The 23,599-nt window shown below is 40.7% G+C and overlaps 1 protein-coding gene across 21 annotated transcripts in view; it reads right to left on the reverse strand.

Moving 5' to 3' along the window:
• Nucleotides 1–23,599, reverse strand: part of LOC145537796 (gamma-taxilin-like) — a 75,520-nt gene that overhangs the window by 16,432 nt on the left and 35,489 nt on the right. For all 21 annotated transcript variants that reach the window (XR_014076424.1, XR_014076425.1, XM_081568663.1 and 18 more), the window contains one exon: nt 858–1,028. Coding sequence is in view for 19 of the 21 variants with exons in the window: in XM_081568663.1 (XP_081424789.1) it covers nt 858–1,028 (171 nt within the window). In the remaining 2 variants the exon portion in view is untranslated. The remainder of the gene's footprint in view (nt 1–857; nt 1,029–23,599) is intronic.

The raw sequence follows: 23,599 nt of genomic DNA on the forward strand, positions 1-23,599 counted from the left end.
CAGATGACACCACCCTTATGGCATAAAGTGAAGAGGAACTAAAGAACCTCTTAATGAAGGTTAAGAGGAGAATGAAAAAGCTGGCTTCAAACTCAGCATTCAAAAAACTAAGATCATGGCATCCCATCCCATCACTCCGCAACAAACAGACTGGGAAAAAACAGTGGCAGACTATTTTCTTGGGCTCCAAAGTCACTGCTGATGGTGCCTGCAGCCATGAAATTAAGATGCTCACTCCTTGAAAGAAAAACAATGACACACCTAGGCAGAGACATTACTTTACCATCAGAGGTCCATTTAGTCAAAGCTAAGGTTTTTCCAGTAGTCACATATAGATGTAACAGCTGGACTACAAAGAAGGTTGAGTGCCAAACCATGGTGTTGGAGGAGACTCTTGAGAGTCCGTTGGACAGCAAGGAGATCAAACCAGTCATTCCTAAAGATCAACCCTGAATATTCATTGCAAAGACTGATGCTGAAACTGAAGCTCCAATATTCTGGCCACCTGATGTGAAGAGCCAACCCATGAGAAAAGACATTCATGCTGGGAAAGACTGAAACAGAAGGAGAAAGGGGCCAACAGAGGATGAGATGGTTGGATGGCATCACCAACTCAATGGACATGAGTTTGGGCAAACTCCAGGAGATAGTTAAGGACAGGGAAGCCTTGCAGTCTATGGTGTTTCAGAGTCAGACACAACTGAGCAACTGAACCCAGAAGTTATCAACCAGCAGCCATTATTATAACTAACTCCCACTAAAGCAAACGATGCAAGGATTTACCTCAAACAGATATGCAGTGATTATAAAATCAGTCTAAGTATCTCTAAAAAAAAATGAAAATGGAACCAACTCACCTTTAATGTCTTATTGTGACGCTGGAGTTCCCTACAAAGAGATTCAAGTTTGCTTCTTGCCAAGATAGCCTTGATGTGCTCACGCTGCAAATGGACTTTCTCTTTCACAATCTGGGCTTGTTTCTTCTGCAAAACCTTCATTTGCTTCTGAATATTCCTGCTCTCTTCCAGCTAAAATTAATAAGCACTATAGGTTCATAAAGCAGTAAGAATTTTTAAATTAAAGCTGGAAAAATACCAATTACAATCATGGAACTTTTTTACTTCTCTTAATTAGCTGTCATAAGAAAGTACACAAGTCATTTAATACAAGAAGAAAACCAATTTCATTGTTTATTATTTTATTAAAAAGAAAAATAAATCTCTTGGGAAAACTTGTTACAAATCAATACCTGCTAGTTTTACTTTTCTATAAGAACATGCAAAGGATATTTTGTTGAAAAAATAAGCAGCACTCAGCAGTCTTAGTGAGTAAAGAAGGCAATTTTAGAGTTAGAGCAATTTCTTCTATTTTATATTAACAGATAAAAAGGCAGCCTTACTGACATTTCATTAAAACTTTTAAGAATTAAGTGTTCACTCATCAAGCATTCCAAGTGCAACAATGATACATACAGGAAAACTATGAAGTGTCCTTACAGGCAAAATATTTACAGCTATTACAAAGAGCTTCATTCAAATTACTACAGGAAAAAAAAAAAAGCTTTTGCTTTTATATCTTCAGCAAGAGAGTTCCAGAAAAACATCTATTACTGCTTTACTGAGTATGCCAAAGCCTTTGACTATGTGGATCACAATAAACTGTGGGAAATTCTCAAAGAGATGGTAATACCAGACAATCTGACCTGTCTCTTGAGAAACCTGTATGCAGGTCAGGAAGCAACAGTTAGAACTGGACATGGAACAACAGACTAGTTCGAAATAGGAAAAGGAGTACGTCAAGGCTGTACATTGTCACCCTGCTTGTCTAACTTCTGTGCAGAGTACATCATGAGAAATGCTGGGCTGGAGGAAGCACAAGCTGGAGTCAAGATTGCTGGGAGAAATATCAATAACCTCAGACATTCAGATGACACCACCCTTACGGCAGAAAGTGAAGAAGAACTAAAAAGCCTCTTGATGAAAGTGAGAGAGGAGTCAAAAAGTTGGCTTAAAGCTCAACATTCAGAAAACTAAGATCATGGCATCCGGTCCCATCACTTCATGGCAAATAGATGGGCAAACAGTGGCTCACTTTATTTTTCTGGGCTCCAAAATCACTGCAGACGGTGACTGCAGCCATGGAATTAAAAGACACTTACTCCTTGGAAGGAAAGCTATGACCAACCTAGACAGCATATTCAAAAGCAGAGACATTACTTTGCCAACAAAGGTCCATTTAGTCAAGGCTACAGTTTTTCCAGTAGTCATGTATGGATGTGAGAGTTGCACTTCGAAGAAAGCTGAGTGCCAAAGAATTGATGCTTTTGAACTGTGGTGTTAGAGAGGACTTTTGCGAGTCCCTTGGAATGCAAGGAGACCCAACCAGTCCATCCTAAAGGAGATCAGTCCTAGATGTTCATTTGAAGGACCGATGTTGAAGCTGAAACTCCCAATATTTGCCACCTGATCGAACAGCTGACTCATTTGAAAAGATCCTGATGCTGGGAAAGATTGAGGACAGGAGGAGTAGGGGACGACAGAGGATGAGATAGTTGGATGGGATCACCGACTCAATGGACATGGGTTTGGGTGGACTCCAGGAGTTGGTGACGGACAGGGAGACCTGGCGTGCTGTGGTTCATGTGGTTGCAAAGAGTTGGACACGACTGAGCAACTGACCTGGACTGAACTGACAGACTATGAGAAGAATTTTCCAATTTATGTCCAACTTTTTGTGACCCCATGTACTGTAATTGTCCAGGCTCCTCTGTCCATGGAACTCTCCAGGCAAGAATACTGGAGTGGGTTGCCATTCCCTTCTCCAGGGGATCTTCCAATCTCCTGGGCCTTCTGCATTGCAGGAGGATTCTTTACTGCTGAGAAACCATAGAAGCCCAATGAGAAGAGCACACAAATTACTATAGATTCTGAACGAATTATCTGTAACTAAGACTCTTTTTTCAGGTACTCCAAAGTGCTCATATACCACCAGATGATGAATAAAATCCCAATCTGCAGATTTTAATTATAATTTTCAATGGTAATGGTAATAACAAAAATAATAATATAGCAGATCAGAAGACTGACATTCCACTAATGGAGATATATTCCACTGAATAGACTAGGTACTAGACACTGAAACAAACATTAATGATTAAAAATACTGAATAAGAGACTCCAGAAGAGAGACATAAATGCAATTAATATGACATATCTGACATGGAGACTGACAAACTGATGGTTTCTCTGTGCTCTAAGGAATAAAAGGCATAGTCATATGCTGCAGAGTGAGGTACAGAAAATTTGAGGGTTAATATTTAACAAAAAATGGTATCTCACTGTGGCATTTTTATAACAGGATAATGACTGTGGAGTAAGAAGTATTAAAATTACCAAAGGATAAATGAAGACTCAATTACATTATCATCTTCCTAGTTATATTTTCAGATACACAGGCAGAATGAACAAAGAAGGTAAGAAATATTTCCAAAGAGAGTGATTTTCATAATGTATGAAACCTAAGGGAAAAAACAAAGACAGTGGTATTGGCAAAGAGAAAGTAGAGTGAATGTAGAAGTGGCTGCAGCAGTCACAGAAACCAAAGGCAGTGAGAATTCTTCAAAAAGCATGCTAAATCAATGGTGACAGTCTGAACAGAGTATCTGTACTTATGACTTACAGTCCTCTGATACATGAGGTGACCAGAGCAGTGGATGGCCAGAAGGGCACAGTCAAGGATCAAGAAGCTGAAATGTCATCATGGAAAATAGCACAGTGAACAGGTCTATTTCCATACCCAGATAATTGCATTGACACAAAGTGATATAATTATTTTAGAACTGTGAAGTCTATACAAAGGCTTACAATTTCCAGAGAAATAAGTGGTCAGTAAACTGTGATTAATTTTGGTTCATTTAAACCAGTAGCAGTGTAGCAGCTTCTTATTTTTCCATTCCACAGCTCTACTGCAAGTGGTCATATTAAAATTCCTGGAGTGGCTAACAAGAGCCAAGATAAGCCATAAAGACTCAGGCCTCCAAAATGTCAGAGATCTGTGCTCTGACTGTCGATTTATAACTAACAATTTGATCGTAACAAGGAAGACACAGACAAGAGTCACCACTATTGCAAACACCTCCATGTGAAGAGGTATGTGGGGGACTGAAGGAAATAGGATCCATTTTATCATTTTCCCCTTCATTTATCCTTTTTATTCCCTTTGAAGAGCCAGATATTTAAGCCCTAAAACATACAAAACCAATCCCATTTGGGAAATTTAGAAAATCATCACTAAAGCTCAGGATCAAAGATGATCTGAGAACACCTTAGATTAGATTTTCATCTCAGGCTGATCTCTAGCAAGAGACGTTTTAAAACAAACAAAACAAAACAATACAAACACAACAAACGGTGGTAAAGGGAATCTCATATCTACAAATATTACACTGCAAGATTCAAATGTACAGTTAATAACAAAAATCATAAGGCATACAAAGAAATAAAGTATGGACCATTCAAAGACACAAGACCAATCAACCAAACTGTCCAAGAGGAAGACTAGATAGTAGAATCACGAAAGACTTTAAAATAACTGTAGCTAAAATGCATAAGAGGTTAAGGAAGCAGACAAAGTCAAGAAACAATGTATGAGTAAAATCGAAAAAAATCAACAACAGAAACCAAAGAAAGGAACCAAAAGGAAAAAAAAAAATCTAGAGCAGAAGAGTACCACAAACAAAAAATTCACTAGAGGGATTAAAAATCTTATTTGATCAAAGATGACAAAGAATCAGTGTAGCTGCAGAACAGAAATTATCAACTCCAGGGAAATGGAATTAATATAGACTGAGGAGCAATCTAAGCGCTAAGGAATCTGTGGGACACCATCAAGTGGGCCAATACATGCAGTGTGGGATACCACACAGAGAAAACAGACAGAAGAGGGCAGAAAGGTTATTTGAAGAAATAATGATGAAAAATTTCCCAAATCTCATTCCAAGATATGAATGTGCAAGCCCAACAAACTCCAAGGATGATAAACTCCTACAGTCACAGTGAAACAGTCATAAAACTGCCCAATGCCAAATTTACCACATAAAAAGGATCCTCATTAACATAATCAGAAAATTCCTTAGCATAAATCTTGGGAGATCAGAAGTCAGGAGCTTTTAAAAATGCTGGAAAGGGAGACCCTCAACTGAGAACTCTACATCTAGCCAAAATGTCCTTCAAAAATGAAATATTAATACACTCCATGGGGCTTCCATGGTGATTCAGTGGTAAAGAATCCACCTGCTGATGCCAAAGACATGAGTTCAGTCTCTGATCTGGGAGGATACAACATACCATGAAGCAACTAAGACAGAGCACCACAACTAAGCCTGTGCTCTAGAGACCAAGAGTTGCAATTACTGAGTCCACGTGCCGCAGTTACTGAAGTCTGAGTGCACTTGAGAAGCCACTGCAATGAGAAGCCCACACACCATAACCACAGAAGAGCTCACACAGCAACAAAGACCCAGCATACCAAAAATAAAATAAATAAAAAATGATTTTTTTAAAAAGATAATAAGAGATAATACATCTTAAAAAATAATTAGGGTATATTGGGCACATAATGAATAAACATTAAATTTGTGACATTAATAAGTGAAAGGTGCTAACAGAGGTGCATATGAGAGTTTCTGTATACTTGTGAAATAAATGCTAAAATAGTGTTAGTAACTTCAGAATGTCATATGCAGTCCTCATTATAACCACCAAAAAATGGATATAAAACAGACTAAAAATGAATTAACTAAGGAAACTAAAATGATTTACTACAAAAATTCCAGTAACTAAAAAAGAGCAGTGCAGAAAACAAAGAGTAAAATAGTAGAAGTCGATTTTTATGAACAGTTTCTTTAAATGTATAAGAACAAAACTTCAGTGAAAAACAGAAATTGGCAGAATGGGTAAAAACATGATTCAGTTGCATCTCAAGTTAAAAGCTGGTGGAAAGCCCTCATCAGAATGAAGGCTTTATGGATGATGGTGTCAGACCTCTGGTTCAACATGAAGACATAGCAGGATCCTACCTCCTCCTCCCAGTGACACAGTGAATCTACAATTGCATACTGGAACCTTACATCAGGCACCTCAACTTTTAAGACCTGTACCTGAAAGACAAGATCTCAAAACATGTAGATGTGAAAGTAAATGGGGCTTGGATCCTAGAAAAACTTACAAAGCTATAATGGAACTGAAAAACAGTTGTTATACATATATGGACTACCCAAGCCCAGGAGCCACCCAGCAGAGGGAGAGCATACAGTAAGGCCCAGTCTGTATTTGAAAGAGGCTTGTAAGATACTCATGGCTTTGGAGTGAGGGGCAGGCTTCTGGTTTGGCACTCATGCAGAGACCCACCGAGGCAGCCTTGGGGAAGCAAGCTTGTGAATCTCCCACTACCTTGCACAAGATCACCAGTATCTCATCTTCCAGAAGAGAGACTGCCTGGCCCTCCAATTTTTGTGGCTGTCACACAGGGGATGCCCCTTAACTGCCTAGCTCTTGGAACCAGTGGGGTTTGCACTTGTGGGTCCTGGGGGTCTGTTACAAACCAAGAAATACTTTCTGCTGGCTAACCTCTAACTCAAGCACAATAAAGACACAGACACCTAAGTGTAACCCATTTACACATGAAACAAGATTTGGCCTGAAGGGGCAGATTTCTAAATATAATCAAGGGTCAAATATAATCGCCCTTAGAGACCATGGAGAATCACAGGAACTATTTTCATGATCTTCCTCTACTACAGGCCAGAAAATGTCTCCGAAAGCTTCATGTCCGATGCACCAGCTTTTGTGGCTACCATACTATCCTGATAGCATGGCCCCAGTGGCCAGCAGAATGTGTTCACAGGATGGTAGTAAAAAATAAACAGTTCTGAGCTGGCTTTCATCAAGCGTTCAGTGTTCAGAAAGCAATCCCCATCTCCTATTCTTCCCATTAAAAAGGTATATTTACATGTTTCTAAAGCTGCTGCCCCAAGTGCCTGGCTATCAATCACATTGAATCTAGCTGATAAATGAAATCTGTCCTTTTCTGATGGTGACAGGTCTTGGTACACTTAAATGACTTGAGACTCACTAAGAAGAAAGTAGGCTGCTTGGAAAATAAGAAACATTTGAGAGACAAACAAGAGTTGAGGCAAAGTTCAATCACAAGTTTTATCTCTGTGAAATGAAAAATCTCACCTGCCATATCAGCAAACAAAGGGTGTTGTAGCCTTCAAGCCATCAGTCAGTGCAGTCACCCAACAGAAAGCCCTGAGGGAACTATGGATGGAGACAAACAAGCCTAGCCCTCCATCATAGCCATCACCGCTCAGGGAAACAAGCCTAGCCCTCCATCATAGCCATCACCGCTCAGGGTGAACCCTGAATAGATTCAGGATGGAGAAAAACAGGACACTAGTCTTAAGTAGCTAAGATGGATACCACAAGAATGATTTCAACCAACCCAGACTCTTACATCTTCCAATACAGGAAAAAGCACTACACTCATTAAAACTTGATGTATCTGCTTTTTTCTAAATAACAGTAATCTTTTGATTTCCAGCTACCTGGTCTCTGTTGCAAAAACTCCTATATATCCTCTCTTTTCCCTTACCTCTTAACAGCAGTCTTCTAGAGATATCTAAGATCTTCAGTTTTGTCCACCAAATAAAAATGTAATTCTCAACTTTTAGCCTATGCGTTTGTTTGGCTAACATCTCAAACATGAAGTGACACCTTCCAAATGGGAAGAATGGGACAGGAGGGTTGATTTATCTAATGCAAAGAAACCAACACAGAGAGTCAAAGAAAAAAAAAACAGAGGAATAGATTACAAATAGAAGAAAAAGATAAAACTTCAGAAAAAAAAATACTGAAAGAGATAATCAGTTTACATGATACAAACTTTAAAGTAACAACACTAAGATCGTCACTGAGCTCTGAAGAATAGAAAGCTGAAGTGAAAATTTTTAACGGAAAATACGTTATACAAGTAACAAACAAGCCTAGAAACAATACAACTGAAGAATAAAATAACTAAACTGCAAAAACACAATAAAAAGATCAGCAACAGATTCATGTCAATATATGGCAAAAACCACTACAATATTGTAAAGTAATTAGCCTCTAAATTATTTTTTTTAAATAAGGAAAAAAAAATCAGCAACAAATTATTTGAGGCATGAAAAGAGCCAGTGAACAATATATGGCACTGGAATTCACCTAATCATAGCAAAAAAAGGAATAAAAACAAGTAGAGACTGATTATAGGAGTTTTGAGACAACATCAAGCACTCCAACATGCGCATTATAAACAGGTCCAGAAGAAAAAAGGGTCAAACCTGTGGAAGGAAATAAGGGATGCAAATCCAGGAGGCCAAAAAAGTTTTAAATAAGAGAGGTCCAAAGACTCACAGCAAGACATAAGACAATTAAAATGTCAAAAGTTAAAACGTTAAGACAGAATCAAGAAGCTACAAGAGGAAAACAACTTGTTATTTACATGTGAGGGAAACTCTACAAAATTATCAGGTTTTCAGTAGAAACTTTTTAGGTAAGCAGGGAAAGACATAATATACTCAGTGATTAAAAAAAAAAAAAGGCAACCATGAGTATTTAACCATTTGCCTTTCAGAACTGAAGGAGACACAAAGAATTTTCCAGAAAGGCAAAAGCTAAAGGAGTTTATCACCACTAGACTGCCCTTTTTAAAGAAATGTTGAATGGTTTCTTTGAGCTGAAATGCAAAGGTACCAAGTAACAGGGAAATATATGAAAGTACAAATCTTACAGCTACCAGTAAAAACACAGTAAATTAAAAAAAAAAAAAAAAGTCTTGAGCTAGGAGCGAGATCAAAGCCTCCAATTCAAGTAACAACCTTTTGCTTTCCCACTTTCTCTTTCATTATCTTGTTTTAACAGTTGCAACTCATCAATCAGCGCTTTTGCCTCTGTGATCTTGCTTGCTCCTTACATCTCTGGCATCTTGGGCTACCTGGGGAGGGGAGGGATCTGAGCTGTTTGATAGGGAAGTTTACCATGCATAAAAGATACTCAGAACAAAGTCGGGGCATTCAGCCTTTGGAGGTGACTCTGCTGGGCCAGCACCCATGCTAAATAAATCCTGCTGTTCTGCATCTTTGAGTGCCGCTTGTCTTCTTCAGCCACAATGGTTTCTATAACATTTTCTGGTGTGTTGGCCAGAAAACCGACAACCAAGCTAGCCCCTTGTGCCACTATTGTCAGGGAAGGGATAGGTGCCTCCAGGCCATTTGCTGGATCCCAACTCTCACTTAAGCCAGGCTGGCCTCCCTCCACGCCACTTTCTGAACAGACTCAGAAGAAAAGCAGAAGCGAGTTCCAGGGTCTGTTCCCTTGGGTGGTCTGTCAATTCTGATGTGTATGAGAGAGTGATCAAGTGAGTGCCCTGGACTCCACCATCTTCCAATTATGGAGCCTGAGAGGGTCCTAACCTGCGGCTCCCTTATGACCTCATATGGCTCAGGGTAGTGCCAGCCTTTGGAGGATTTAATCCCTCCCTGAGAGGCTGGTCCCTGTTGAGGGTTTATACTGACCTGCCAATGCTTAGAGGTGTCTAAATCTCCATAAGGGGGAGTGGAAAGTGTTTCCCTTTGTTGTGCAATACAGCCTCGGGGTGGGAACCATCACATAAAGGGTAATTTGACTTCTAAACTCACTGTCTTAGACTGTATGGTTAAGAATGTTAAGAAAAGATTCTCTGGGGATTATGGTCTAAAATTGAGTCCTGAAAAACTGCACACTCTTTGTACCTTGGAGTGGCCCTCCCTTGGGGTCGGATGGCCTCCAGAAAAGGACCTTACATGTGCCCACTGCCCAAGCGGTGCACAGAGTCATAACGGGAGATTCCAGCCACCCAGACCAATTCCAATATTTTGATCAATGGTTGAAAATTGCCTAGTTAAGGCCTTCTTGGGTTCTATTCTATGCCACAGGTCAGGGACAGTGTAAGATCCAAGTAACTCAACTGAAGAAAAGGACCTCATGCCAAGAGAAGAACTGCCTATTCTCCAGGGTGAGGTTGAAGAAATGCCTCCAGTGGCCCCACCTTACATCCCCAGAGCTCCTCATCAAGAGCAGCAGATCACATTTGCCAGACAGTCCACTACCTTCCATTTCACTTCCTCTTCCTGATGCTCCTGAAGCTATTATGCCCCCATGGCCAGCCACCCCAGAACTGAAGGGCAGGCACCACATGTCAGCTCAGAGATTAGCTGCCTCAGCATTATGAATGCCCTTATGAGAGACTCAAGGACCACAGGACTCTGCTGCCAATGGTCCCCTACAATAGGGGAAACCCACTTTTTACTGCCAGCCTTTTTCCATGACTGATCTCAACTGGAAACATCATTCCTCCTTGTACTCTGAAAAGCACCAAGCACTGGTTGTTCTCTTAGAATCCATCTTCCAGATCCATTGTCCCACCTGGGTAGACTGCCGGCAGCTTGTCACCCTAGTCAATACAGAGGAGCTCCAATAAGTCATGACAGAGGCTCAAAAATGGCTCCAGGCCAATGACAGAGGGGGTCAATTAGACTCAGAGAACTGGGCTCCGGAGAACTTCTGGAGGAAAAGCCCTGCTGGAACCCCAATATCGAGGGTTAAGAAAGAAGCCAGCTGGAGAGGTATCGACAGGCCCTCCTGTACAGAGGGTGAAAGCCAGGGCAAAGAAGCCTGATAACATGGCTAAGACCACTGAGATGCTACAAAAACCAGATAAAAGCCTAGACGATTTCTATGAAAGGTTCTTGAGGCCTTTTGGGCCTGTTGCTGCTGCTAAGTCGCTTCAGTCATGTCCGAGTCTGTGCGACCCCACAGATGGCAGCCCACCAGGCTCCGCTGTCCCTGGGATTCTCGAGGCAAGAATACTGGAGTGGGTTGCCATTTCCTTCTCCGGTGCATGAAAGGGAAAAGTGAAAGTGAAGTCGCTCAGTCGTGTCCGACTCTTAGCGACCCCATGGACTGTAGCCTACCAGGCTCCTCTGTCCATGGGAATTTCCAAGCAAGAATACTGGAGTGGGGTGCCATTGCCTTCTCTTTTGGGTCTACACCCTTTTTGATCCTGAAGACCCTGAAAATCAACAGATGATAAATGCAGCCTTTGTGGGACAGGTCCAATCAGACATCCAAAAAGGTTACAGAAGTTAGAAGGGCTTGAAAGGTAAAAATGCCACAAAACTTCTAGAGATAGCCAACAAAGTCTTTGTCAATTGTGACCAAACAGCATGCCAAGAAGCAGAAAAGATGATGAAGCAAAAAGATGATGAAGCTTTGGCAGTTGCCCTGTCAAAGCCTGCATCCCTCGCACGACCACCCCAAAAGGCAAGGAAAGGGACCTGATCTGAAAAGGAGAGTTCCCCTTAGCCACGATCAGTGTGCCTACTGCAAAGAAAAGGGACACTGGAAAAATGAGTGCACAAGCTGCCCTAAGAAGAAAACCAAGGCAGCAGGCCCACCAAGCCAATATCAACCCGAGCCACCCAGCACTAATCTGATCAGGTTGGCTGGAGTAGAAACCGACTAGAGAGGACCAGCCTCTCTCCAACTGGACCCCAGAGAGTCTACAGTCAGAATTCAAGTAGGGGACCATCCAGTGCACTTTATGGTGGATACAGGCAATAAGCATTTAGTGGATACCCACCAGATAGCCCCCTTTCTCAGGAAAAGAAACTACCATCATCAGGACCACAGACACCCAGACCCACAGGCTGTTTTGTGGAACTCGAGAAAGCCAACTCTGCTGGGCCAGAGTACTGTACAAATTCCTCTACCTACCCATTGTTGTGGCCCTTTAAATGGTCTGGAACGTGGGGGTACAGAATCGATCGATAAGAAAGTGGAAGAAGGAAGAAAAGAGGCTAATATTCCCTGGTTTATACAGTATGCCAATATAACTCTAGGACAAAGAGCTAGCACTATCTACGTAGGCTCAGGGCACCCTCTCGAAGAGGTTTTGAAAGCCTGGGCAAGTAAGTAGACATGGCGGACATCTGTGCCCCGTGGAAACAGCCTGAAAGGGAGGGGCAGGGAGAGAGATAGAAAGACACGGGGACCAGTGCTCTGGTGGAACAAAGGTGTTTAGTTAACATATTGTGGGCATATATATATACTCTCTTACAAGATAGCCCTTTTTAGCAGAGACAGGGATCAAAAATCTAACAAGTCATCCAGAAAGCCAGAGGCTAGAAACATTCTCAAGAGAGTGGGTTGTAAAAGTTACTTTACATATCAGAAGGGAAGAGTGTTGTAAATGGCTGCTGTTCACCATATGGAATTTCCACACGAATGAGATACATGAATTTCTATTATCCCTGAAAGCTGGCTTGCCAGCTCTCTGGCACCTGCATTCAGGTGCTGTTAAGGAACATAGAATTCATGTTAAGACTGAAAACAGCAAACAGGAAGCCTCCTGCTGAATGTATCCAGACACCAATCGCCCTGTTTTATTGACTAGAAGATATCTGCTTGCTAAGATGGGGCCCAGATTTCCTTTAATGCTGACGGATCAACTCAGCTAAAACTAGCAGGAATGCCTTCCTCCTCCTTCATTATGAATATACAATGTGGCAAAGACAGCCTCTTCAATAAATGGTGCTGGGAAAACTGGACAGCTACATGTAAACGAATGAAATTAGAAAACTTTCTAACACCATACACAAAGAGAAGCACAAAATGAATTAAAGACTTAAATATTAAGACCAGAAAATATAAAATTCTTAGAGGAAAACATAGGCAGAATACTCAATGACATAAATCAAAGCAAGATCCTCTCTGATACACCTACTAGAGTAATAGAAATAAAAGCAAAAGTAAATAAGTGGGACCTGATTAAACTTAAAAGCTTTTGTACAGAAAAGGAAGCTATAAGCGAGGTGAGAAGACAACACTCAGAATGGGAGAAAATAATAGCAAATGAAACAACTGACAAAGGATTATTTACAAAATATACAAGGAGCTCATCCAACTCAATACCAGAAAAATAAACAACCCAATAAAAAAATGGGGAAAAATACCTAAACAGACATTTCTCCAAAGAAAACATACAGATGGCTAACAAACACATGAAAAGATGTTCAACATCGCCCGTTATTAGAGAAATGCAAATCAAAACTAACATGAGATATCATGTCACACAGAATGGTCATCATCAAAAAGTCTACAAACCATAAATGCTGGAGAGGGTGTGGAGAAAGGGAGCACTCTTGCACTGTTGGTGGGAATGCAAACTGATGCAGCTACTATGGAAGATGGTATGGACAGTTCTTTAAAAACTAGGAATAAAACCACCATATGCACCAGCAGTCCCACTCTTAGGCATATACCCTAAGGAAACCAAAATTGAAAAAGGCACATGTATCCCATTGTTCACTGCAGCAATATTTACATCAGCTAGACAACATGGAAGCAACACAGATGTCCATTTACAGATGAATGGATGAAGAAGTTGAGGTACACACACACAATGAAATATTATTCAGCCTTAAAAAGAAATGCATTTTAGTCAATTCTGATGAAGTGGATGAACCTAGAACCTATTATACACAGTGAAGCCAGTCAAAAAGATAAAGATAAATATTATACTGTAATGTATATATAAGGGATATAGAAAAATGGTACTGAAGGGCAGCAATGGAGAAACAGACATAGCAAATAGGTTTATGGACACTGGGGGAGGAGAGAAGAGGGTGAGATGTATGGAAATAATATGGAAACTTACATTACCATATGTTAAATAGATAGCCAGTGGAAATTTGCTATATGGCTCAAGAAACTCAAACAGGGGCTCTGTATCAATATAAAGGGATGGGATGGAGTGGAAGATGGGAGAGAGTTTCAAAAGGGAGGGGATATATGTATCCCTTGACTGATTCATGTTGAGCTTTGACAGTAAACAACAAAGTTCTGTAAAGCAATTATCCTTCAATAAAAAAATGAAAATGCAACAGCTGTCTCAATTTATTCATCTCTCTAAAGAACTAACTTTTGACTTGTAGATTATCTATGCTTTTTCTTTTCTCTATTTCATTTACTTTTCACTTCCTTCTATTGCTTACAATGTCTGCTTAATTTGAGTTTATTTTCCTACATACTCTTAACATAGGTGTTATTAGTTTGTTTTTTCATTCTTTTCAAATTACAGTTGACCCTTGTACAACAGGGAAAGGAACTACCCCACATCCAAGGTCAGGGGTGGCAGTCGAGAGGAGCAACCCCATGTCCAAGAAGCAGCAGCTGCACAGGTGCAGGAGGGCCAAGAGGAGCTACTACGCGTTCAAGATTAGGAGGGGCGACCGTGAGGAGAGACCCCACATTCAAGGTAAGGAGCAGTGGCTGAGCTTTGCTGGAAGAGCAGTGACGAGATACCCCACATCCAAGGTAAGAGAAACCCAAGTAAGATGGTAGGTGTTGCAAGAGAGCATCAGAGGGCAGACAAACTGAAACCATAATCACAGAAAACTAGCCAATCTGATTACATGGACCACAGCCTTGTCTAACTCAATGAAACTAAGCCATGCCATGTGGGGCCATCCAAGATGGATGGGTCATGGTGGAGAGGTCTGATAGAATGTGGTCCACTGGAGAATGGAATGGCAAACCACTTCAGTATCCTTGCCTTGAGAACCCCATGAACAGTACGAAGAGGCAAAATGACAGGATACTGAAAGAGGAACTCCCCAGGTTGGTAGGTGCCCAATATGCCACTGGAGATCAGTGGAGAAATAACTCTAGAAAGAATGAAGGGATTCACCCAAAGCAAAAACAATACCCAGTTGTGGATTTGACTGGTGATAGAAGCAAGGTCTGATGCTGTAAAGAGCAATACTGCATAGGAACCTGGAATATTAGGTCCATGAATCAAGGCAAATTGGAAGTGGTCAAACAGGAGATGGCAAGAGTGATCGTCCACATTCTAGGAATCAGTGAACTAAAATGGACTGGAATGGGTGAATTTAACTCAGATGGCCATTATATCTACTACTGTGGGCAGGAATCATTTGGAAGGAATGGAGTAGCCATCATGGTCAACAAAAGAGGATAAAATGCGGTACTTGGATGCAATCTCAAAAATGACAGAATGATCTCTGTTCGTTTCCAGGGCAAACCATTCAATATCACGGTAATCCAAGTCTATGTCCCAACTAGTAACGCTGAAGAAGCTGAAGTTGAACGGCTCTATGAAGACCTACAAGACCTTTTAGAACTAACATCCAAAAAAGATTCCTTTTCATTACAGGGGACTGGAGTGCGAAAGTAGGAAGTCAAGAAACACCTGGAGGAACAGGCTAATTTGGCCTTGAAGTACAGAATGAAGCAGGGCAAATGCTAACAGAGTTCTGCCAAGAGAACACACTGGTCATGGCAAACACCCTCTTCCAACAACACAAGAGAAGACTCTACACATGGACATCACCAGATGGTCAACATCGAAATCAGATTGATTATATTCTTTGCAGCCAAAGATGGAGAAGCTCTATACAGTCAGCAAAAACAAGACCGGGAGCTGACAGTGGCTCAGATCATGAACTCCTTATTGCCAAATTCAGACTTAAATTGAAGAAAGTAGGGAAAACCATTAGACATTTCAGCTATGACCTAAATCAAATCCCTTATGATTATACAGTGGAAGTAAGAAATAGATTTAAGGAACTAGATCTGATAGAATGCCTGATGAACTATGGACAGAGGTTCGTGACATTGTACAAGAGACAGGGATCAAGACATCCCCCAAAAAAAGAAATGCAAAAAAGCAAAATGGCTCTGAGGAGGCCTTACAAATAGCTGTGAAAAGAACAGAAGCAAAAAGCAAAGAAGAAAAGGAAAGGTACTCCCATTTGAATGCAGCGTTGCAAGAAATACGAAGGAGAGGTAAGAAAGCCTCCTCAGAGATCAATGCAAATAGAGGAAAACAACAGAATGGGAAAGACTAGAGATCTCTTCAAGAAAATTAGAGATACCAAGGGAACATTTTATGCAAAGATGGGTTCGATAAAGGACAGAAATGGTATGGACCTAACAGAGGCAGAAAATATTAAGAAGAGTTGGCAAGAATATACAAAAGAACTGTACAAAAAAGATCTTCATGACCTAGATAATCATGATGGTGTGATCACTCACATAGAGACAGACATCCTGGAATGTGAAGTCAAGTGGGCCTTAGAAGGCATCACTAGGAACAAAGCTAGTGGAGGTGATGGAATTCCAGTTGAGCTATTTCAAATCCTGAAGGATGATGCAGTGAAAGAGCTGCACTCAATATGCCGCAAATGTGGACAACTCAGCAGTGGCCACAGGACTGGAAAAGGTCAGTTTTCATCCCAATCCCAAAGAAAGGCAATGCCAAAGGATGCTCAAACTACCACATAATTGCACTCATCTCACACACTAGTAGGAGAAGGCGATGGCACCCCACTCCAGTCCTCTTGCCTGGAAACTCCCAAGGACGGAGGAGGCTGGTAGGCTGCAGTCCACGGGATCGCGAAAAGTTGGACACAACTGAGCAACTTCACTTTCCCTTTTCACTCTCATGCATTGGAGAAGGAAATGGCAACCCACTCCAGTGTTCTTGCCTGGAGAATTCCAGGGGCAGAAGAGCTTGGTGGGCTGCCGTCTATGGGGCCGCACAGAGTCGGACATGACTGAATCGACGTAGCAGCACACACTAGTAAAGTAATGCTCAAAATTCCCCAAGCCAGGCTTCAGCAATACGTGAACCACGAACTTCCAGATGTTCAAGCTGGTTTTAGAAAAGGCAGAGGAACCAGAGATCAAATTGCCAACTTCCGCTGGATCATCGAAAAGCAAGCGAGTTCCAGAAAAAGTTTTTTCTGCTTTATTGAGTATGCCAAAGCCATTGATTGTGTGGATCACAATAAACTGTGGAAAATTCAGGACGAGATGCGAATACCAGACCACCTGTTCTAGCTCTTGACAAACCTGTATGCAGGTCAGGAAGCAACAGTTAGAACTGGACATGGAACAACAGACTGGTTCCAAATAGGAAAAGATATACGTCAAGGCTGTGTATTGTCACCCTGCTTATTTAACTTCTATGCAGAGTACATGCTGAGAAATGCTGGGCTGGAGGAAGCACAAGCTGGAGTCAAGATTGCCGGGAAAAATATCAATAACCTCAGACATGCAGATGACACCACCCTTATGGCAGAAAGTGAAGAAGAACTAAAAAGCCTCTTGATGAAAGTGAGAAGAGAGTGAAAAAGTTGGCTTAAAGCTCAATGTTCAGAAAACTAAGATCATGGCATCCGGTCCCATCACTTCACAGCAAATAGATGGGGAAACAGTGGAAACAGTGGCTGACTTTATTTTTTTGGGCCCCCAAATCACTGCAGATGGTGATTGCAGCCGTGAAATCAAAAGATGCTTACTCCTTGGAAGGAGAGTTATGACCAGCCTACACCGCATACTGAAAAGCAGAGACATTACTTTGCCAACAAAGGTCTGTCTAGTAAAGGCTATGTTTTTTCCAGTGGTTGGAAAAACCAGTTGGATACAAAGGAGATCCAACCAGTCCATCCTAAAGGAGACTGATCTCAATATGCCACAAATTTGGAAAACTCAGCAGTGGCCACAGGACTAGAAAAGGTCAGTTTTCATCCCAATCCCAAAGAAAGGCAATGTCAAAGGATGCTCGAACTACTGCATAATTGCACTCATTTCACATACTAGTAGGAGAAGGTGATGGCACCCCACTCCAGTCCTCTTGCCTGGAAACTCCCATGGACGGAGGAGCCTGGTAGGTTGCAGTCCACGGGGTCGCAAAGAGTTGGACACAACTGAGTAACTTCACTTTCCCTTTTCACTCTCATGCATTGGAGAAGGAAATGGCTGGGTGTTCAATGGAAGGACTGATGCTGAAGCTAAAACTGCAATACTTTGGCCACCTGGTGTGAAGAGCTGACTCATTGGAAAAGACGCTGATGCTGGGAAAGGCTGAGGGCAGGAGGAGAAGGGGATGACGAAGGATTAGATGGTTGGATGGAATCACCGACTCAGTGGACATGGGTTTGGGTGGACTCAGGGAGTTGGTGATGGACAGGAAGGCCTGGAGTGCTGCGGTTCATGGGGTCACAAAGATTTGGACATGACTGAGCAAATGAACTGAACTGAATACAAACCCTGGAATTGGAAGACAGCAAGAAAAAGGCCTTTCCCCTGAAAGGCTCTAACACAGTAGGGTGACCCCTGGTGAACTCACAGAAAAAAGGGCCCTAAGAAACACAGGGCCCAGTTGGGACAGTGCCCTTGCAGAGCACCATGGAGTCTAAGCAGTGTAGACCTGGGAAGCACACATTGCCTTGGGCTGTGGTAAACCCAGTGAGATCCATCCACTTTAAGCACTACTCACACATGCTCGTTGTATCTGTTTGCAGTGTCCATCCTTCCCTCAACACAACGGAGTGAGCAAGTCTAAATAAATGGCCACTGTCGCCCCCTTGTGACAGGGAGGAAATTAAAGACACTGAAGACACAGGCAAACAGAGGAAGCCAAAATAAATAAGAGGGAACCACTCTGGTAGTAACCAGGGCAACAGATTAAAACCCTGCAAATAATACTCACTGTGCATTGGAGGGGGACCTACAGACCTTTAGAACAAGCACAAGCTGGAACAAGGAACTATCCGAAATGAACTTACCCTACAATGCCCACAACAGCTCCAGATAAATTCTTAGATATATTTTTACTATTATCACTTTTTACTTTTTTGAAAAAAAATTTAAGTTCTTTATTACTTTTCTTTAACTTTCATTTTTAGAATCTACAATTACCTTGCAAAAAAAATATATCCTATTTTTAAAGCTAATTTCCTATATATATATTTTTTTTAATTTTTCTGATTTTTTTTTTTGTCTTTTTTGAATTTTTGACAGTCTAACCTCTAGGCTAGACTTTTAATCTTTGCTTTTTCCTATTTATCAATTTTTTACCTAAAACAATTTAATCTCCAGATCCATTTTCACTTAGGGGTTTGTTTACTGGCTTAATTGCTCTCTCCCCTTTTGACTCTCCCTTTTCTCCTCCAGGTCACCTCCATCACCTTCATTCTCCTTCCCTTCTCTACTTAACTCTGAATCTGTGGAGGTTTATGGCTAAGTGTTCACGGAAAACACCTGGGGGACTGATTACTGGCTAAACTGTTCTCTCCCCTTTTGACTTCCCCCTCTTCGCCTCCTGGTCACCTCTATTTCCCTCCTCACTCTTCTCTCTTCTGTGTAACTGAATCTTCCTAGGTGTTTCTTTCTGTGGAGAACTGTTTCACCACTAACCTGGATGTTTCATCATTTGTGCTGTATTGATGGAGTAGTCTTGAAGCTACTGTAAGAGAACGACTGAAAGCCAGAGACAGGAGCTTAACTCCAAAATCTGAAAATATCAGAGAACTCCTGATTCCAGGGAACATTAATAAACAATAGCTCACATAAAACTACATACCTACACTGAAATAAAGCTCCACCCAAAAGCCAAAAAGTTCTGGTGCAAGACAACAAAACTAATTCTCCAGCAAAACAGGAACACAACTCTGAGCATTAAAAGACAGGCTACCCAAAGCCATGCGAAACTCACAGACACCCTAAAACCTACTACTTGACACTTCACTGCACTCCAGAGAGAAGACATCCAGCTCCACACATGAGAACACAGATGCAAGATGCCCCAAGCAGAAAATCCTGACAAGTCACTAGTCCAACCCAACCCACAGGAAGCAGACTCCATAACAAAGAGGAACCACAAACTTCCAGCATACAGAAAGGGCATCCCAAACATGTCAATCTAAACAAAATGAAAATGCAGAGAACTATTCAGCAGGTAAAGGAACATGATAAAAACCCACAAACCAACAAAAGAAGAGAAGATAGGGAGTCTACTTGAAAAAGAAATCATAAGAATGATAGTAAAGATGATCCAAAATCTCGAAAATAAAATGGAGTTACAGGTAAGTAAGACTAGAGACAAGCATTGAGAAGATACAAGAAATCGTTAACAAGGACCTATAAGAAATAAGGAAGTGTCAATCAATAATGAATAATGCAATAACTGAGATCAAAATCACTCTGAAGGGAACCAACAATAGCATAACTGAGGCAGGAGACAGGATGAGGTGGAAGAGAGGTGGAAATAAATGAAGTAGAGAGGAAAAAAAGAGAAAGAATTAAAACAAACGAGTACAACCTCAGAGTCGTCTGGGATAATATTAAAAGCCCCAACATACAAATCACAGGTGTCTCAGAAGAAAACCAAAAGAGAGGGCATGAGAAAAAACTTGAGGAGATAATAGTCAAAAACTTCCCTAAAATGGGGAAGGAAACAGCTCCAAATCCAAGAAACCCAGAAAGTCCCAAACAGGGTAAACCCAAGGTGAAATACCCAAAGACAGTGGCTGACTTTCTTTTTCTGGGCTCCAAAATCACTTCTGATGGTAATTGCAGCAATGAAATTAAAAGACGCTTACTCTTTGGAAGGAAAGCTGTGACCAACCTAGATAGCTTATTAAAAAGCAGAGACATTACTTTGCCAACAAAGGTCCGTCTAGTCAAGGCTATGGTTTTTCCAGTGGTCATGTACGGATATGAGAGTTGGACTATAAAGAAAGCTGAGCTCCGAAGAATTGATGCTTTTGAACTGTGGTGTTGGAGAAGACACTTGAGAGTCCCTTGGACTGCAAGGAGATCCAACCAGTCCATCCCAAAGGAGATTAGTTCTGGGTGTTCACTGGAAGGACTGATGTTGAAGCTGAAACTCCAATACTTTGACCACCTGATGCAAAGGGCTGACTCACTGGAAAAGACCGTGATGCTAGGAAAGATTGGGGGCAGGAGAAGGGGACGACAGAGGATGAGATGGTTGGATGGCATCATCGATTCAATGGACATGGGTTTGGGTGGACTCAGGGACTTGGTGATGGACAGGGAGGCCTGGTGTGCTGTGGTTCATGGGGTCGCAAAGAGTCAGACACGACTGAATGACTGAACGGCACTGAATACATTAACCAAACTAAGGAATATCAAACACAAGCAAAAAATATTAAAAGCAGGAAGATAAAAAGCAAGAAACAGCACACACGGGGAGCCCCAGAAGGATAACAGCTGATCTTTCAATACAAACTCTTCAGGCCAGAAGGAAATGGCAAGACATATTTAAAGTGATAAAAGAGAAAAACCTACAACCCAGATTACTATACCCACAGGATCTCATTCAAATATAAAGGAGAAGTTAAAAGCTCTACAGACAGGCAAAAGCTGAGTGAATTCAGCACTACAAAACCAGATCTTCAACAAATGCCTAAGTTTATGTCTAAGTTTCCTCCAGACAGGAAACACAGAAAAGGCTTATAAAATTGAACCCCAAACAACAAAGTAAATGGTAGTGGGTTCATACTTATCAATAATTACCTCAAAAGTAAATGGCTTAAATGTCCCAACCAAAAGACAAAGACTGGCCAGATGGATACAAAAACAAGACCACTATATATGCTGCCTTCCAGAGACTCACCTCAAACCAAGGGACATATAGAGACTGAAAGTGAAGGACAGGAAAAAAATATTCCATCCAAATGAAAACCAAAAGAAAGCACTAGTAGCAATACTCATATTAGATCAAACAGAGTTTGAAATAAAGACTATGAAAAGACACAAAGACGCAACATAGTGATCAAAGAATCAATCCAAAAAGAAGATAAAAGTTATAAATATACATGCACACAACACAGGAGCACCTCAATAAGTAAGGCATATACTAACCAGTATGCAAGGGAAAATTAACAGTAATACAATAATGGAAGAATTTAATACCCCATTCTCACCTATGGAAATAGCAATCAAACAGAAACTTAGCAAGGAAATACAAGTTTTAAATGATACAATGAACCAGTTAGACTTAATTTATATCTCTAGGGCATTTTACCCCGCAAAAATGAATTTCACCAATTCTCACATGCACACAGAATAGTCTCCAGGACAGATCACATCCTGGGTTATAAATCTACACTTGGTAAATTCAAAAAAGTTGAAATCATTTCAAGCATCCTTTCTGATCACAATGCGGTAAGATTAGATGTCAGCTACAGGGGGAAAAAAAAACTTGAAAATACAAACATATGGAGGCTAAACAACAGGATTCTGATTAATCAACAAATCATGGAAAAATTAAAAAGGAAATCAAATTATGCATAGAAACAAATGAAAACACACCCAAAACCTATGGGAATCAGTAAAAGCAGTGTGAAGGGGAAGGTTCACAGCAATATAAGCATACTTAAAGAAAAAAAGAAACATCAAATAAATAACGTAACTTTACACCTAAAGCAACTTTAGAAAAAGAAAAACTGAATAACCCCAAAGTTAAAAGTAAGGAAAGAATAAAATCAGAGCAAAGATAACTGAAAAATAAATAAAGACGACTATAGAAAAATCAACAAAACTAAAAGCTGGTTCTTTCAGAAGATAAACAAAATAGACAAACCATTAGCCAGATTAAAGTGAGAAGAATCCAATCAATAAAATTAGAAATAAAGATAGTAAAAATCACAACAGACAACACAGAAATACAAAGGATCATAAGAGACTATTGTCAGCAACTATATGCCAATAAAAAGGATAACCGGGAAGAAATGGACAAACTGACAAAAGTATGACCTTCCAAAACTGAACCAGGAAAAAACAGAAAACATAAAACAGACCCATCATAAGCACAGAAATCAAAACTGTAATCAAAAAATTTTCAACAAACCAAAGTCCAGGACCAGATGGCTTCACAGCTACATTCTACCAAAAATTGAAAGCAGAGCTAACACCAATCCTTCTCAAGAGGAAGGTGAACTGCCAGAGGAAGGTGAACTGCCAACGCATTCTGAGACCACCATCACCCTAATACCAAAACCAGACTAAGATTCCACAAAAAAAGAAAACTGTAGGCTAACATCAATGATGGACATAGATGCAAAAATCCTCAACAAAATTCTAGCAAACAGAATCCAACAACGTATTATAAAGATCAACATTATGACAAAGGGGGTTTTATTCCAGGGATGCAAGGATTCTTCAATATTCTCAAATCAATGTAATACACCACATTAAGAAATGGAAAAATAAAAAACATATCATCTCAATAGAAGCAGATTAGGCCTCTGACAAAATTCAACATGCTTTGATGATAAAAAAACTCTCCAGAAAGCAGGCAAAGAAGGAACATAACTCAACATGATAAAAGCCATCTAAGATAAACACAGCAAACATTGTCCTCAATGGCATAAAATGGAAAGTATTTCTTCTATAATCAGGAAGAAGACAAGGGTACCCACTCTCACCACTGCTATTCAACATAATTTTGGAAGTTGTAGCCACAGCAATCAGAGAAGAAAAAGAAATAAAAGGAATCCAGATGGGAAAAGAAGTAAAACTCTCAGCTTGCAGATGACATGACCCTCTACATAGCAAACCCTAAAGACACTACAAAAAATTACTAGAGCTAATCAATGAACATAGTAAAGTTGCCAGATATAAAATTA

Source organism: Giraffa tippelskirchi, chromosome Y, assembly GCF_054371585.1.
Source record: "Giraffa tippelskirchi isolate mGirTip1 chromosome Y, T2T-mGirTip1v1.2.pri, whole genome shotgun sequence".
NCBI classification, from domain to species: Eukaryota; Metazoa; Chordata; class Mammalia; order Artiodactyla; family Giraffidae; genus Giraffa; species Giraffa tippelskirchi.